Genomic DNA, 17798 nt, shown 5'->3' on the forward strand with positions numbered 1-17798 from the left:
TGGGGACAGGAGCAGAACCCAGGGCAATGGGAGGTTCCGCTGCCGTGAGTCTCTCAAAGTGCTCCAGCAACATGGCAACCTAAGGAATTGCTGCAGAGGGCTGAAGAAAAGCATTTATTCCAGCAATAAATTCTACCCCCAAATATTATCACATAATTAGCAACAAGTTTTGAGGGCAATCTGTGAAAAATATTATACGCCCACAGACTCAGTGATTGAAACAGAAACTGTTCACTGAAGCTGAGTGTGGTATTTCTCCATTTAGGAAGCTTTTTCATTAGTCAAATGACTTGCAGTATGTAAACTCTGCATCTGCCACCTTAAATGTTCCTTTCCAACTACAACAACAAACTAACAAACCAAGGCAAAGATTCTTATCTCCTTTTCCAAGCAGGCTGAGTCCTTCCATCCTAACCAGTTTTGTCTTGGCACAGCTCACGGGCTATGTTACACATTTCTGGGAAATGTATGTCAAAATCACAGTGCTTATTGTTTGGTTTAAGCAATCATTGTGGATCTAACTGTGGGGAAAGGCAACTCGGGGAAAAAAAAATAGAAAATCAGAGTAAAAGCTGAAGGAAATCATTGGTTTCACTGGATGCAAAATCTCAGCCCCAATCCTTAGGTCTCATGTATATTCCTGAATTTTTACAGAAGCGTTCAGCAGTATACTTAAGGGAGATCTGCAGGACTCAGTCCAGCATTTATATGTAACCATCTCTTCCGGACCTGTTTTTAATTAATCTGTTACATATTCTAACTACTAAAGAATGGGATTTAGAGAAGCGCTGGGCAGCAGCCTCATTTGATTCCTATTAAGTCAATGGTGAAACTCCCCTGAATTCCCCTGGGAGCAGAAGGAGGCCCATGCCAGGCACATTTTCAACACTGCAGCTTATGCAACGCCTTCTCCCTGCTCTTGTTCAAGGCTCAGGCTTCCCTCTACCGTTATTTTCCCACTCGCAAAACAAAATGATGCAAACAAAGTAACTAACGGCATCAGAACTTCTGGGAACAACGGATCCTGCCGCTTTCCCGTGATAAAGCGGTCTGCCTGTGGGCGAAGCGTTGCCATCAGATCAGCGGGGCTGACCTGCTGTCGCGCTGCGAGCGGGCACCAAAAAGTTGGAGCTAACGCTCTGGGTGTGCCACCCCGCGTGTTTCTGTGCGCGTTTCCCCGCCGTTGGTTTTCGCTAATAGGCAACGGAAGGACACACCCAGCGCAGCTCCGCTCCCTGCCTGGAGACTCGAGCGCCTTCGCGCCCGCGATCGCAGCCGAGCAACCCAACCGCCCGCCAGCCGCGGGTGCGGAGGGGCGGGGCGGAGTGGGGCGGGGCAGGAGGGCGGGTGCTGGATGGCCCCGCCCCTCGTCCGCTATTGGTCCGGCGGCGGCCCCGCCCCGCCTCGCCCCGCCCCCGGCCGCCCGGCAGTTGTTCCGCGCGGGCGGAGCGGGAGCGGCACCCGCGGCGGCGGCGGCATGGGCCGCAGCTGACAGCGCCCGCCCCGCACACGCCGAGCACTGCCGGCGGGGAGGAGGGGAAAAGTTGTCGCGGCCGCTCGGTGAAACTTTCCGTCCGCCGCTGCGGTCGGGTCGTGTGGCGTCGCGTCGCTCCGCTCGCGGCGGGGCGCGTTGAGGCGGCGGGGGGGCCATGCCCGCCGCCAGCCTGCTGCCGCTCTTCGGTAGCGCGGCGGGGCCGGGCGCGCTGGGCGGTCCGGCGGGCGGCGGCGCGGGCGGCGGGGGCAGGAAGGCGGCGGGCCCCGGCGCGTTCCGGCTGACGGAGAAGTTCGTGCTGCTGCTGGTGTTCAGCGCCTTCATCACCCTGTGCTTCGGGGCCATCTTCTTCCTGCCCGACTCCTCCAAGCTGCTCAGCGGCGTCTTCTTCCACTCGGCAGCACTGCAGCCCCCGCCGCCGCCGCCCGGTTTCCAGCCCCGCGCCCCGCCGCAGCCCGGGGCCGGCCCGGCGATGCCGGAGGAGGCGGGTGGGGCGGGCAGCCTGGAGCGGATCCGCGCGGACCACGAGCGGGCCCTGCGCGAGGCCAAGGAGACGCTGCAGAAGCTGCCCGAGGAGATCCGCAGGGACATCCGTCAGGACAAGGAGAAACTTCTGCAGGACGCCCGCGGCAGGAAGGAAGCTGCCGCCGCCGGGCTGCCCCAGCGCCCGTTCCAGCAGCCCGTGGGCGCCGTGGGACGGGAGCCCGCCGATCCCGCCGTGCGGCAGCGGAGGGACAAGATCAAAGAGGTGGGTGGCGGCCCCGCGCCGGGCAACAGGTCCTATCCGGCCACCTCCTCCTCTCCTGGTGTCACAGCGCCGAGACCCCGAGGAAGCGCGCACCCGGACTGGGAGCGAGGAGGCTGCGGGCGCGGCAGCAAGGAGCGTCCGTCCCAACCGCTGAGCGCGGACCGCTCGGTTGTAGCGGTACGGCGTCGGCTGTTGGACGCCGAGTGCCTCCTCGAAGCGCCCTGTCCGAGCTGTGCGCAGGTTGGGGCTGCCGCGAGCCGTAGCGGGAGGGTCCTTTCCGTAGAATAAGGGTTTTCCTATAGATACATCTCAACTTTGTGTCATTGCTGACTCTTTTACATATCAGTTTGACAATTTCAGCCGCCTGCTGGGATTACGGTTTATAAATTAATAAGTGGTGTGTTTTCCCCGTTCCGTGGTGATGGAGATGAGATAGGGAGCGAGGCTGTAATAACCAAATGTTTCTGTGCTGGTGAAATACCGTCAGCCTGTTTTTGGTTTTGTTTTATGAGACGTTCATATAGAGCGATGGGAGAAGTGGACATTTACGCCGCACAGAGCTCTCAGATCTCATGTCGTGCTCTAAGCATCAGTTTATCTGTTGTAGCAAACTGCACGCAGGTCATGAGTAGAGTCAAATTTGGAGAAGGGAAACTCTCCCGAGTGCATAGTACAGAGCGCAGCTTGAAGTGTGCAGAGCCTGTGTTGTCCTGTCTGCAGCCTCACAGCCTCTCTGGGGCACGCGGAGCAATTAAAAGTACCAACAAACTGTTCCCTGTTATCTGGAATTGCCTTGTAAAAGAGGTTAGAAATGGCGTAATGAGTCTCCAGAACCCATGCATGACATTTGTTGTACAGCAGAGTCCAACACGTAAGCAGGAGGAAGGAGATAACGTTGAGGAATACTGCTGATTTTGCAGGGCTAACACTGTGCCAACTACTCCAGTGATGTTTTAGCATAAGCGTATACAAACGTGCCTGCGTGCATCTATCTGCATGCTTCTGCATATGAGGCACAAATGTATGTACATCCATACAAACCCCAGCACCCCTTCGTTATTTCTTCCTTCCTTCCTGTCCTGTTCTTATTTCTCTCGACTTCCACCTGGGAACCCCTGACAGCATGGAACCCCCAGACCAGATGTTTGGCAGCTGTAAGCACAGGAAATGATGGCATATAGGCTGCTCGTAGTTCCCAGGTCTTTATTTCTTTTTTTCCTTTCCATCTCAGTGTAATTCTTCAACACTGTGTTGTTTGTGGGAGGTTTTTTTTTTCTCCCTGTTCAGTATGTGAACTTCACATGTTTACTTGATTGCTATGTGTTCTTAATGCACCTTAACCAGCTTGATTTTTTTTTTCTTTTAAGGGAATGCTCCTTTTCTGTGAACTTAAAACACTTCCTATTCTCTGTCGTTTCATGTGCTGACCTTTCTGTTGCTCTTTTCCCTGTCTTTCCAAGCTCTTGTCCACCTCTCTGTGTTAATGCCCTACTGTCAGGCTGGAATTCCAGTTTGCAGGCTTCTTAGGTATAGTTTTATACTGTAACTTTCAAAAATGTGAACTATGCCCTACAGAGAAACAGTGGAAATCACCAGTTATAGTGTGGCCTTTGCTTGCTTGGAATTGTAAACTGGGAAAGAAGTTGAAATAAATATTTAACTCTAGCCAGTATCAGCAGATATGGTTTGCAGCCAGAAAACAATAAAACAACATGATTCTGTAGGTTTTCTTAATGAGGATGTGATATAGGAGTTTTAACTTCTTTTTTTCTATGGCATACTTTTTGCATTTAAAAAAAAACAACAGAAACTTGAAGAAGATGGGAATATAAAGATTGCTGAACTTTATTTAGTATTGAAACCAACATATGGTGGCAAACAGAAAAATAAGGAAGTTGCTATAAGCTTATCAAGTAAGTCAAGCGATGGTAAAGGCAGCAAAGTGGTGATCTCATGTTGCTGCCGTTACGCTCTGTCCTTGTGGTTAAGGGAACAGAAGCCACAGCCCAGGACACCGATGCCCGCTGTGGTGCTCCTCTGGTTTCTCTTTTGATTATGAGTTACAAGCAGGCACTGAGGAAGGCTTGGCAGCACTGCCTGCCCTGTGCTTCCTGTTGTAAAGCTGCTGTCAGCTGCTCGTGGCTGCTGGATTCTGTACTGGCTGAGCTGATGCTGTCTGTGCTGTGCACCTTCATCAAGCTGTGTGTTTCAGGGATGTTTGAGCAAGGAGGCACAGCCGCTCTCAGGCATGTCACTGAGGTTATGCTTCGTTAGCAATTACAGTACAGGCAGTTTCCCTCTTGCTCTATGACTTGGAGCAGGGTGTGGGTACCTGGTACTCCTCACACTGCTCTCTTCTGGTGTCCTGATAAGAGCTGTGGGCTCTGAATGAGGAGCGTGTGGTTTCTGCTCCTGCTCCTCCACCTGTTGAATGGAGAGGCAGCCCCCACTTTGAGGATACTCCCCACTGGTGAGAAAAGAAGCTGACATTTGTCCAGTCACTGCTGCTGTCACTATTGGTTGTGGCTGGATGTCAGAAGTAACAGGGAGAAAAACATCAGGGAAGACTTGCAGGCACGTAGACAGTTCGGTAAAGGTGATGTGAACAGAAGCGGTGTTAAAGAGAACATAGACCTAGTGGGGACAGGCTATGAAAGCAGGAGAGGTCTGTTTCAGTTAGGTCAGGTCTGTTACCTGACTTTGAATCTTCTCCAAGTTTCATTACTCTCCCTTCTAGGAGGGGGGAGGGGAAAAAAAGCAATTGAATTACTTAGGTGTTAGGTAAAAACAAAAATGGAACTCTTATTATTTCAGAGGAAAGGAATAGAAAACAATGAATGAGCTAGCTCAGGTACAAGTACCAGTACAATCCCATTAGTGTAGTGCTCTGCCCTGACTAATCCTACAGAGCAGCAAGCTGTTGGTGGGGCACGACAGCAATGCAGCACACTGTTCCTGCAGAAGATAGCAAGCACAGACCCTGCATGTTTTCTTACGGTGCTGTTCAGACATATATGCCTTCAGAACAATGGTAGGAAACCAGAGCCTGATGTCCATAGTGCCATGACCTTGCTCTCAGTCCCTTGTACTTGCACAACTCAGATCTGTTGCAGTCATCTAGCAGAAATCTTGGAGAAGTGTATTCCTTGATCCTATAGTTCCTGAGTATTGGTCCTTTGAGACAGCACAGCAGTTACAAGGCAGCAGAACAGACTTAGCAACTGAAGATTACTTCATGCTGTCTTCCTATAAAGAACTGAATTGAGTTCAGTTGTCAGTGTGAGTTCTGGAGTTTCCAAAAATCCTAAACATTGATTTTTGTGGTGGCTTTTAGTTGAAAATGATTAGATTAAGCTAGAAGTCTTAGCAATGTTGCAGGAAAGTTCAGAAATGTCTGAAGGAAGATAAGCTTGTGAACATGGACATAAAAGGCTAATCATAGATCTAATATGCACATGACATAGCATCACTTGGCTCTTATCAGAACTCTCTGACAGTGAGGGGTGGTGATGGTGAAATCACAGGGGTGGTTTGTGTTGGCAGCCTCCTCATGCATACTTGCAGCTCCCTGGCTGGTGCTGCTTGGGGGGAACTGATGAATGTGCTGGTAGACATTTTCCTTTTGTTGATTTCTGTGAGGCAAGATTAATTCACTAATACTTATTGCTGTCAAAAGAGGAGGAGAATCTCTTCTGACCACTTCCTCTTACCCACTGTCTCCCACTGTCTCCTTTGCACGACTCCTTGGAGCCCTCTGGAAGCTGCTTCAGCTCACTGAACCAACAGAGAAGTGACAGAGCAGGAAAGCTGAACAGTTTTCTGCCAAGTTGAAGGCTTCCTTGAAGGGTTGGCTCAGCAGTAGATTGGGCTGAGGGAATGGAATGGTGCTAGATGGGTGAGGAAGGGATGAAGCCCTTAGGAGTCTGGCTTCTCTATTGCATTTGAATCTGCAACGTGGCATTTGCAGAGGAGAGCACTCAGTATGTAGCGGGCGGAAGTGTTGCACTTCAAAACTCTCGACCCTTTTTCTCAGAACAGAAAAAGGGAAAAGAAACACAGGAGCAGTAATTACAGAACCCCCAGCTCCTGCAGAGTGCAATTCTCTGTGCATTCACTGTGAGGAAGTTGTGGGACCTTCCCTGGTGTAGGGGAAATAATTAAATTGCTGTATGCAGGTATGGAGAGATTTAGGTTTCAAACATATAGAGCCCCATTTCCTGATGGTACAGATCCTTATGATTAAGATGCAGTGGAAGAAAGAGAATCTATATGTAATGAGTAATCAGGTAGTGATTCCTGCCAATACACTGATGATACAGTTCACTTCTGAACTTTTCTTCAACTGCTCTGACCTTAATGCAGATGTCTTGCAATTGTCATTTAGTTTCTCAGAGGAATTTAAAATGTCTTAGCTTTTTTTATCCCAAAGTTTTGTTTTTCTACCTGTAAACTTCAGTATTTTTGTATCTGCTAGTTCTTTTTGAGTTATGTTGTGCATTTCTTCTAGACAAATACTAGCTATTGTATTTGTTGATTGATTGATAGTGGTTTTATAAAAGACACTAAGAAGGTGTGTTATGTGCCTAAATACAGGGAATGTAATATGGTGAGTAGGTACCTTTTATTTCTAAGTGAAGGGTATCCTCTGGGGCTCAGGGACATTCAGTGTTTTTTTGGGGAGTTCTTTGCTCTCTTGGGACATGGACGTTACAGCATCTAAAATGCAACAAAACAGTGAACTGAATAGCTGGCATGGGGATAATACCGGTAGAAGATGCAAAGGAGCTGCCATTGAGTTACAAAGGATACGGGTCAGTGACTGTTGAGCAGTGTCTGCAGGTCCTGTGCAGAGCCATCCCAACCTGCCAGCCATCCAGAAGTCTGTCCAACCCTTTGCTGTATTCACTGTTGGATGGGACAGGAAGCTAAAATGGAGTTGTGTGAGCCAGGGGAAGGAATCGGTAGACCCCTAAGCTAATGTGTTTGGAAGGGTGGACAATGTGGAGAAAAGTGGGACGATGTCATGTTTTTGTTCATTAGATGTGGCATGTGGTATACCTTTGCCAAATAAAATCCTTTCCATTGGGATCCCTTGGTGCCTTTTATGGAAGGACATTGTTTCAGGTGACTTGTTCTGTCTGCCTGTGGTTTTTGTTTGTTTGGGGTTTTTTTTTGTCTGTTTTAGGAGTATAATTTATGACAAGGAGGAATGTTCTGGTGTATGATGGTGTGCATACTTGACTGGAATAGGATCTGTACCCATTGCTAGTTTGTTTTCCATCCTTATATCTTTCTGTGAGCTGACCAGGAGGAATGTTTACTTCTCCTATGTTCCAACTTGGTCTGCATTCTCAACAGGAATATTAACAAAGCTAGTGAGCGTTCCATGGAGAGAATGGGTACTGAATCTTTAGAATTATGGGGAAAATGAAAAGACTTTAAAGGTTCAGTGGAAAACATCTGGCTTTAAAAAAAAAAAAGAAAAAAAAAGAAAAAAATCAGCACCTGATTAATTCTTTAGCTGAAAACCATGTGCACATCTTATGCAAAGGCAAAACCTAAATTCCAGACACACAAGACTCTTCGTGAAAGCTAAATAAGGTGATGAAAAGGGGTGAGGTAAAGCTTAAAATGGAATGTCTTATGCATTTTGGCAAAAGTTATATTCCCATGGTGATAATTTTGTATTTAACATTAGTGTAGCAGCCTATGGTTGTGATTTAGTATAGAGAAATAGAGTAAATCATGATGTTGGTGAGCACAACTGCTTAAGGCTGTAATTCTGTGCTGTGGGCAAACTGAAGCAGAAAAACTCCACCTGTTTATTAGAATCTACTATTAAGGCTGAAAAATGTCTATCTCATTCAAGCAGAAAAATGCTAAGAGTGGTAGACAGGCTTCAATAGCTTCTTTGAATGTTAATGAAAGCACAGATCTATGAAAAGATGATCACTGACAGACAGCTTCTTGTAATTAACTTCATTATCTAGGCACTTGTATAACTGCTGGACAGATACCTTTTCTTACAGCTATCTGAAATACAGTGCTGTAAGAACGCTTCAGTGTCTTCACTTTTTCTATTTTTTCTTTTTTTCCTCCTGGTTTTGAGGAGCCAGCATAGTGAATTCCTGTGTTCTTTCATCTCAAATAAAACCTTAACATGTAGTTTCTTTATCTGCCCATTAAATAGTAAATGTGTCTTACTAACTTACTTGGCTGAATAGGAGTCTAATACTTTGGGAAAGTATTCACTGTTTGATTCATTGTTTGCTGATGTCTAACAGTACAGACCTTTTCTGGCAATAAACTGCAGCCTGAGATAGTACAGCGATGCTAAAACATTCTGCTTATGTGTATTTCTAGTAAGAAACTCGGTTATAAAGAGGTATCTCTGCATAAAGTGTTTTAGATACTCTGTTTTGAAGAGTTCCGTAGGTAGGTTATTTTTAAGTTATTCTTAGAACTGACCTTGTAAACCAAAGAAAATAATTGTTGTGGGTCTAAGAGATAAGTAATGTGGACACTGTACCAGGTAGTCAGTATACTGGTTCCTTTTTTGTGTCTGAAAACCTCCTTTATCCAAAAAATGTAGCATGTGATAAAAGAATGTGCGCATACTAAGAAGACTGTCTTCCTATTTTCCATCACTTCCTATAGTCAAGCCTGCAAGTCTGCTATGAAAACATAATTGGCGAGTAATAAAGCATATGCTTTCTTGCCTGATACAGATTGAGACCTTTCACTAAACTGTTGTTAATCTCTTCTTGCAGCAGCTACCAGGCAGCCTTGCTGCTGAGCAGGGGAGCTTGTGTGGAGGGGCCTGGGCCTGGCGCAGGTGTTGCGGTGTGTGTGGGGTGATGCACAGCTGGGGTCTGGCTCAGTTCTTTGCCTCTGCACTAAGGGCTGTGCTTGGTTGTTTGCTGCTGAACTGGGGGCTGTGCTGCATGCTGGGCTGCCTTTGCTTTTGTTTATGCTGTGGGTTTGCACCTGGATTGTGGAGTCAGGCCCAAGGCTGCAGGTGGGCAGCTGTGGTTTGTTGCGCTGTGCTTAGGTCTGCTGGCTGTGGACATTGCAAACAGCACCTGAAATCAAATGCTCTGGACTGACTGTTCTGAAGGGAAGTAAGTAGGGAAGTAAAATCCCAGGTTTGCCTTTCTCGCATCTTGTTATCACCACTTTGAACTCAGCAGTAACCTAGAAATGCTCACATGAAATAATGCACCAATTGGCTATAACTCTACACAGTAAGCTGATTGGATTTTATAGCTGGTGTTTATGAAGATACAGGTATTGCTCATTCTGATGCCTCTAATTTTAAAAGCTTTTGAAACAGATTGGACGAGCGTGTAACCTGCTGTTACGTTCGTACAACTGTTAGACTTTCACAGCCCTTGTGGGAACACTGAGATATGTAGTCTCTTAGGCAAAGGTAACTACAAGTGTAAAATCTACTTTCATTTGTCCTCCCACACTCTCTTGGAAACTATATGTACCTTGGCTTTGAAATTGCTTAGAAATAAAGTGAGCAAATGGAGATCTGACTTGTAAAGCACTTGGACCCTTTTCTTTAATGTATATGTCTAATAAGGTAAGAAAAAACACAGAGATAGGGAGGGAAGATAGGCAATACTGAGCAAGGGACCAAAGTGATGCTGTGCCAGGAAAGAGCTGGTGGCTGTGCACATCCAGCTGTTACAAGACCTCCTGTGTGCTCTTCAAAAATTCTTTCAGAAGAATCTACCTTTTTTCTGTGATGCTGGGCAGAAAACAGGAGTTGAAATTTCAATGTAAAAACACGAGGCATTGCAGTTCTCTTGTGAAGGTGTATGTTGTAAAGGTATATATTGGTGGCATTTGTGTTACAAGCAGTGCTGTGTATATCATCTGTATTCTGTAAGAATAAAACAGTGTCTGATACTTTCCTCCAGAATTTTACATCATCTGACTTGTGTAGAGGTGAACTTATTCCTTGGCAACATAAAACATTATTTTTTTTTTAATTCAGTCTGTGCTTTTAAAACATAGCAATAAAATTACGTTCGATCAGTGTAGATTGCTTCTTTAATTAGTATTCAGACCACCACAAGGCTTTTTTTTTTTCTTGGTAGTATCTGCATATTTTTCTTCTACTTGCTTCACTGCATAATAAACATCTATATGCCTTTTGAAATTTCTTTTGTTCAGGGACTGTTTTCTTCCAAGGAAATAAGAAATAGCTCATGTAAAAGAATACCAAGCTTAAAAATACGTTTTGCTTTCAAAATGTAGTGCTCAGGGAGATAGTAATTTTACTATTCCCTGGTATGCGCACACAGATGCAGACTGTCTTTAAACTCCACTGTCAGTTTTCTCACTGCCTTTGAGCACTGACATCTGTTGGTGCACTGAATGGTGATACTGATAAAGCTGTGCCCACTTTGCTGTCTGTATGTGCTGCTTGTTACTGTGGTTATAGTTCTCCACCCATCTGTGATTCTGAGAACTGCACTTCAAACACTGTGTTGGATCTAGACAGTAATACTAAATGCTTTAAACTGAAGCTTGAAGAAGAGGAATAGATGTTAATAACTTGCTGTGGTGGTTGGACTCCCCTTGCCCCATCCTGAAACAGTAAACAAGATTACCATTTAGAGAATAGGAGATTTATAGCAGTTACACATTTGAAAAGTCATAATACTTCAAGGCTGTATATTGCTGTTTTGCTTTCTGTGTTCTGGTGAGCCTGTCTGAAGATCCACCATGGGGAGGGGGGGGAAGAACTGGTATGATGACAAGCTGTAAGCTGTCTGATACTTTTATGTCTCACTCTGTAAAGCTCTGGGGTAAGCGTGGTACTGAACCTGAACTGACTCTTTAGAAATGTGTGTGATGTTGTCAAGGGCTAACGCGATACCACAGATCAGGAAGGGCATTTCAGAAAATGACCTTTCTAAAGAAAAGCCCTTAAGCCCCTCCATGCAGTATTTTTAAAATTCATTGTATTTAGAAAGAGAAAGAGAGACAAATTTATTTGCATCTCTTTCCATATGTGTCTTACAGTACAGCTGAATACTTCATGCAGTTGGTAAATGATAAATTCTCTTGTTTGTAACTGAGGATGTAGTTTGATGGCAAGATCTGATCTAAATAAGCACATCTAATAAAGACAGATATATTTTTATTTTTCTTTATGAATTGTCAGCTACATTTATAAAATAAATAAGAAAAGAAAATCATATGCTGCAAGCAGAGTCCAGATCAATAACCAGTTTTCATAAGTCACCTTATGCATCTAAACTTTGCAGAGTGTAGACGGTCTTTGAGAAAGTTTTCAGACTTTGTGGAGTCTGTGGTCTTACGCAGCCTGATGATGTGAAAGCATTAAGGAGGCATCATTGGTCTGCTTTTATATATGCTGTGGTTTTTGTTCTTTCTTCCAACCTTCTTCTTTCTGTATAATTTTGTCACTGAGGGATTCAGGCTTGCTGCTAGACCTCTGGTGGCCTCTGGTCACTGTCTGAGCAAACTTCAAAGTTGAATCAGGTTGTTCTGTCTTTAAGTCAGTTTTGGAAAATCTCTGAGGTGGGAGATTCTGTAGCAACTCTGGACAAATATATTCCCATGCCTTTTTTATGATTATGGTAACAAGTTAGAATAACATTTTCTTCTTAAGCGCTCTATCTCTAATTTCATCTTCACTTACTTTCCTAATGTCTCTCCCTGATAAACTGTTGCCACTAGGAATATGGTGAAAACCAGTACAAAATAAACATTGTATTGCTAGCTTTCCCAGCCTGTTAAGCAGCAAGACCATTTTGTTTGGTCCTGGTGTTTCTGTAGTAGCATTTTATGTCCCATAGCCATTTCCAGCAGAGCTTTGGTAACCTTCTGTACTGCTGTAGGGTAGCCCCTGCCTGATTTCCCCCCTCCCTAGGCTAACCTGGGGGTTTGATCTCACCTGGGTGCTCCACACCCTAGCCTGAATGAACTCTTTGACCTCAGTGGTCTCCTGTCAAAAGCCATTCTTGTACTTAGAGATCATTGAGGTTTCCTGAGGACCCCTGCCCTCCAGGGATCTCTCTCATGAGATCCTGCAGATCAGGTCCCTGTGCAGATTGAGCTTGTTCCCCAGAAGTCTGGGGCTTTTTTCTTGATCTTAAACTGTCTTTTCTAGCATTTAAGTAGACATATAGTTTTGACATTTCTCCTACGTGTATAAATTGTTTTGAAGTGAGCTATTATTGAAAGAGGTGGGGCAGCAAGGGAAATGACATGTGGCCTTTTCTAGCTTCTTTGCATCTGTGCTTCTTTTTCAGTTTCATTAAGCAAGCATAGTAGGCACTGCATGTTAGCTGAGTTGGTAGTTTGAAATTTTTAAAGCAGAAAGTGTTTACTGGACAAACAAATGTGGTTAATACAGGGATTCCAACTTGAATTTTGAAACAAGCTGTTGATGGAAAACAAAACTGTTAGTTGTAACTTTTACCTCTTGTGGGTGTGAATGGGTGACTAGCAATCTGATGTACTGCAAGAAATGCTGTTGGAGAGCTACATGGCATTCTTAAGTTATTTTCTCTGGGTACCTCTGATGAAAATAAGGTGTTTGTACACTGCAGATATGAAACTAAGGACATGAGAGCTAATTTAGTGCAAGTTCAACGTTGCCAAGTTTGAAGTTTCAATTTGACTGAAATTGAAACTATTGAATTAAATTTAAAGCAGAGTTCTGATTGATTTCTTTGTAAAGGCTTAAGATTAGCAAATCTAATTAAAAAACAAGTTTAGTTAATTTTTCATCTATTCTCTGTGACTTACTGTATGGTTTACAGCAGACGTTATAAATGTTTTTTTACAGTAGGCTTAGATTTTTTGCAGTACATTACCAGTTCATGGGAGTCCAACTTCTTAGTATTAGCTTTTTTGTTACTTTTGATATCATAAAGAAGTCTGGCTCTCCAGAAGTTTGGTTTTGAAAATGAAGTCCTTTGTTTCCTTCTCCTCAGTGTCCATATTCACCGGTCGTTTCTGAAAGTGTAAGTTTCCAACGTCATAGTGGTACATGAGTATCCCTTCGATTTGGCATGACTGATATGATTTAGTGGTGTGGGGAATACAGCTCTTGTCAGCTATAGCAGTGATTATGTAGCATTCCTTTTGCTTCAGCTCAATGATCCTGTTATAGGAACAGTGCTCACCCACAGCTTTTGCTTGCCACTTGGAGCAGAAGTAGAAAAATGTAACTTTAAAGCCTATATCAGTACTTACGATGGAAAGTAATGAAGTTTGAGAAGAGCATCTCTGAGTTTTGGAAGGCAGTCAAGCTTATTTTAACTTTGTTCAGACCTCTTTTTTTCTCGTCTTAGTTTTTCCGTGGTGCCCATGAATGGCAGTTTCATTTCATAAAGAAAATTATTTTGGATTTATTTAGCAATCTGAAGTTGACCAATGGTTGTGTCTTTACTATTGCATTTTTTTTAATCTGTTTTTTGGAGTAAAAGTTCAGCATGTGATTTTCCTATGGAAAGCAGATCCTATAGTGAAGGCTAACCAAGTCACGCTACTTGTGTCTACTGCATGTGAAATTTTAGGTGGACAGTCTTCTGATCTGGCCTTTGGAGAGGAGAAGAAAAAAAAAGTTTTTTATGTTAGCCATAGACTTGACCATGAGAAGTTAGAAGGATGCTAATATTGCTTAGTTGTTTTAAACATACAGTAGTACACTGTATGATGTTTTGTGTTCATTTCAGAGAGACTTTATAATAGCTTCCTGGTGTGCTAATTACCTATGACTACAGTCTGTGAAGAGGACTTGGTGTGGATGTTTTATTGCCTTATGTTTTGTACACAGTATTTTTGTGATGCCTATTTTCTTCTTTGTTTACAATGGGGAACCTTTTCTACTTTAGATTCATGCTGTTTGAAAAATGCAATTGTTGTTTGTTTTCTGAGGAAGAAACAAAGCCAGCAGCTGATGCCAGAGACAAATCTCAAAAAGAGCTTTAAAAGTCCTTGTGTCTGTGTGAACACATCAGGCAAATAAATAAGGATGGGATCCTATAGCATGAAGTCAAATATACCAGATATATGTTTTACTGGCCACACCTCATCTCCACACAGGAAAAAAGAAAAATTCTTGAGAACTTTGTGGATCTTTTTACTGCACCTTCACTAGTAATGATTCCCTTGTATTTAGAACTTCATGTTGCTGTTAGTCCTGCACTGTGTGGGAAGTTTCAGCTGTAAAATGAGCTGTGAATATGCCATATCAGGAAATAGGTTATTCATAATTTCTCTTTGATATTCTTGCTGTACTTTAATATCCAGTTTCAAGTTATTCATAGAAAACATCCTGGGAGGCACTGGAAGTGCTATAATCAAAACAACAGAATTTTGTTATCTTTTCTACCACCCCTCCCAAATCCTAAAAAAAAAAAAAAACAAAACTAGAAAAACAAAACAAACAAACAAAACAAACAGTGACCAACATCCAAATTTCAACTTCCTTAAAATAGTCAAGAACTTATCTAACAGCTTTGGAGAACATAGATATTTTATAGAGTAGGAGTAGAAAGACTTGGTGATCTATGCGGTGGGGTAAGGAAAAGCGTGAAGTATGTGGTCATGTGCTGTACGTGTATTTTTTCATTTGCTTTATAATTTGGATAAAAGCCAGGCTAACTAAACTGTAGTGCACTTTGTGTGGTGTATAAAAATGGTACCCCAGTGAACAAATTAATTGCGATAGTTTGCTCCCTGAAAGAATGCTGGTGGGTGCATATGAGATCACCAGCTGATCTTTCCAACTGGGGCAGGAAATTAATTTCTCCCAGTGCCTTTAATTTAAGGATAACTGTGTCTGATGGCTGGCCTTTCACCTCTTCAGTTATGGTATTCCAATGTCCCTTTCCCTGTTGAGAATAGAAAGAGATGAAAATTTGGACATTACAACGGATGAGTGCTTTCTTTTCTTGGTGACTGTATCTGTCAGTTTCAAAGAAGGCAAATGATACTCTCTGGGGGCTGCCATTTTCTTCTAGGAGGAAAAAAACCAGTAGGCAGCTTCAGTTAAAATCAATGAAAAAACCACCAGACTGCAAATATTAAACAAGTTTTTCAGTGTATTTGTTTTGGACAACTGTAATTTTTGAACTCGAGTTTAGTTAGTGCCATCAGGAAACTTCAAACGCAGATGCATATCTGATGTGCTGCCCCTCATAGACCATTCTTTTTCCATTCTGCTTGACAGCCCTTTGCATTTAGTTTGCAGTCAGATAACAGCACTCACTTGCACCAGCAGGCATTATTGACTTTTAGAAGTAAGTGTATTTTTGATGTTGACTTTGAAACTTCCTTAAAAATGTAAAATACTTGCTCAGTATTATACTTCGAGAGTTTCTTGCTGTGATTTCTAGTTATTGCCTATTATCAAGTAGAAGCAACATCATATTATAGGGTAGTCATGCAGTCAGTTAGAGGAATTGAAAGCACTGCTGTGTTTCTGGCTTTCAGTCATCAGCCACAGGCACTGATGCGAAATGAGCGTACTTGCTTTAGTCAAATCTACTGTGCTAGGACACGTAAAAGGACTGGACTAAAAGCTGATTTTTCTTCAAAGAAATGACAGCGTTGAAAGAATAGAGGCTGTTATTAATGGATACAAGCAGAAAATGTTCTGTTCAGTGAGATAGGCCAGTGGTGGAATTGGCATATTTGTTTTCATGACTGATGGGTGAGACAGTTAGATTTGTCTGTAAATATCCACATCAGCAATTTATTATCTTTCTTATCTACTATAGGTAAATTTTTAACTTCCAGTTCTCCATGTCAGCTGAAATTTGTAAATAGGCTTAACCTGCTATGGTTATACCACCTTTAAGTGTGTTTTGCTACTAGTTGATACTGTGGCAGCAAAATCACCCGCAGCACACTGTATTGGACACATTGTTGAGGTTTTGGTTATGTAGCTCTGTAGTTGTTAACAAAGTGTATCCTTCCGCCAGTGACAGACTGAACTTTTACGTGTCTCAGAGAATTCTTTTTGAGTGCTACTTCAGAACAATAGCTTTCTACTCAAATGACAAGCTAATTCTGTCAAGTCTGAATCTCCTGGCCACACAACATCCTGTGTTTTGACTACTATTTTAGAAGGTAATATGCTCGTTAGAACAAGTTCCACTTCCTTTGTACAGAGAACCACCCTAATTTTACAGAGAAGCCAAATTTTGACACACGTTTCTTTGTGCTAGTCCTCAGCTCCTGTTTCAAATACATACTGGTTTGCTATTTCATAAAATACTGATCTGTGCTTAACAGAAAATAACTTGGAAACTAGGTTGCATTGTGTTGTACTGTGAAGAAGTGATGTTAGGACCTTACAAAGTGTCCTGTTTTAAAAACTAATAATGATAGTTACTATTGCAGATTTAAGTCATGGTATGCATGGGAACTATGTACGGGCTGCCAATCATCTGTGTACATGGAAATTCAGGGTTTTACAGCAGTGAGCAAACAGGATAGATTTGGGAGTGTTAGATTTATTTTTATTTTTTTCGCATAGCCTTTGTAGGATGGAAATCTAAATTTGTGGAACTAGAAACCAATGTACCTTTTCTGTGTTAGTCTTCAACACAACATCAGGGAGTGTTTCAAATAAATAAAATGCTTCTAATTCTTATAGCAGAGTGAAACATTTCATTCTTTTATCTGAAAATGTATTATTAAAACAACTACATCTTCTTTTTTCATTTTTGACAGGAGAGATTATGAAAGAGTAAGTTCTGAAAATGAAACTGCAGTTTTGAGAACACTGTTAGAAGCTGCCTAAATAGCTTGTATGTTTGACTTCTGTCTGCTTGAAAAGAAAGATTTTTCTGGAGAAATGTAACATTAGGAGGATTGAAATCTCTGTTGTCCTAAGCTGTCATCTCTGAGACACACTATAGTTTAATGTGTTCAATGTTACATTTGAATCTTTAAAAGTTAAAAGCTCTGGCTTTCTGTAATTTGATTCTGAGATCATAAGTGCATGGAGATGGTGAGATCATAGGCAGCCTACCTGCATGTCAGTATGAGTAAAGGCATGCTGGTCATGCTTGCAGTGTAGGACTGGATGCTATGATAACACGTAGCTATTTCATGTAAGGTTTTTAGCAACAGATCTTACAAAGCATTTTGGAGAGCATGACTGCTTCCTCATTTTAAAATGCGGGAATTAAAGCAGATTTAAAGCACTCTTGCTCCTTCTAATATACAAATAGCAGATAATTAGAATAAGCCAATTTACACATCTCAGTCTATTCTCCAGTACAAAAATCATTGCCAAAATTCATAATAAATGTTTATATATATTTCAAAATAATTGGACTAAATAGATTTATAATTTTCCAGGAAAATAATGTAATTGGAAGAAAAAGATAATAAAAACAATTATTATCTTTTTTTAGTTCATTTTATTTAAGCCTTTTTTGATAAATATTCCTGCCTTTCCAATACAGGATACATCAAATGAAATTGCTAGGTGATAAAATCAGAACAAACTTGTTCTTAACATTCTCTGTTGTTGAGCTATAGAGCCCATTC

The 17798-nt window shown here is 42.6% G+C and overlaps 1 protein-coding gene across 1 annotated transcript in view; it reads left to right on the forward strand.

Moving 5' to 3' along the window:
- The first annotated feature begins 1460 nt into the window (after positions 1-1460).
- MAN1A1 (mannosidase alpha class 1A member 1) overlaps positions 1461-17798 on the forward strand; it is a 133159-nt gene continuing 116821 nt past the window's right edge. The window contains exon 1 of the mRNA XM_065734660.1: positions 1461-2240. Coding sequence (XP_065590732.1) covers positions 1650-2240 — 591 coding nt within the window. The 5' untranslated portion in view covers positions 1461-1649. The remainder of the gene's footprint in view (positions 2241-17798) is intronic.

Source organism: Cyrtonyx montezumae, unplaced genomic scaffold (assembly GCF_038088225.1).
Source record: "Cyrtonyx montezumae isolate F1298 unplaced genomic scaffold, pur_monq_1.0 scaffold_0, whole genome shotgun sequence".
Lineage (NCBI taxonomy): Eukaryota > Metazoa > Chordata > Aves > Galliformes > Odontophoridae > Cyrtonyx > Cyrtonyx montezumae.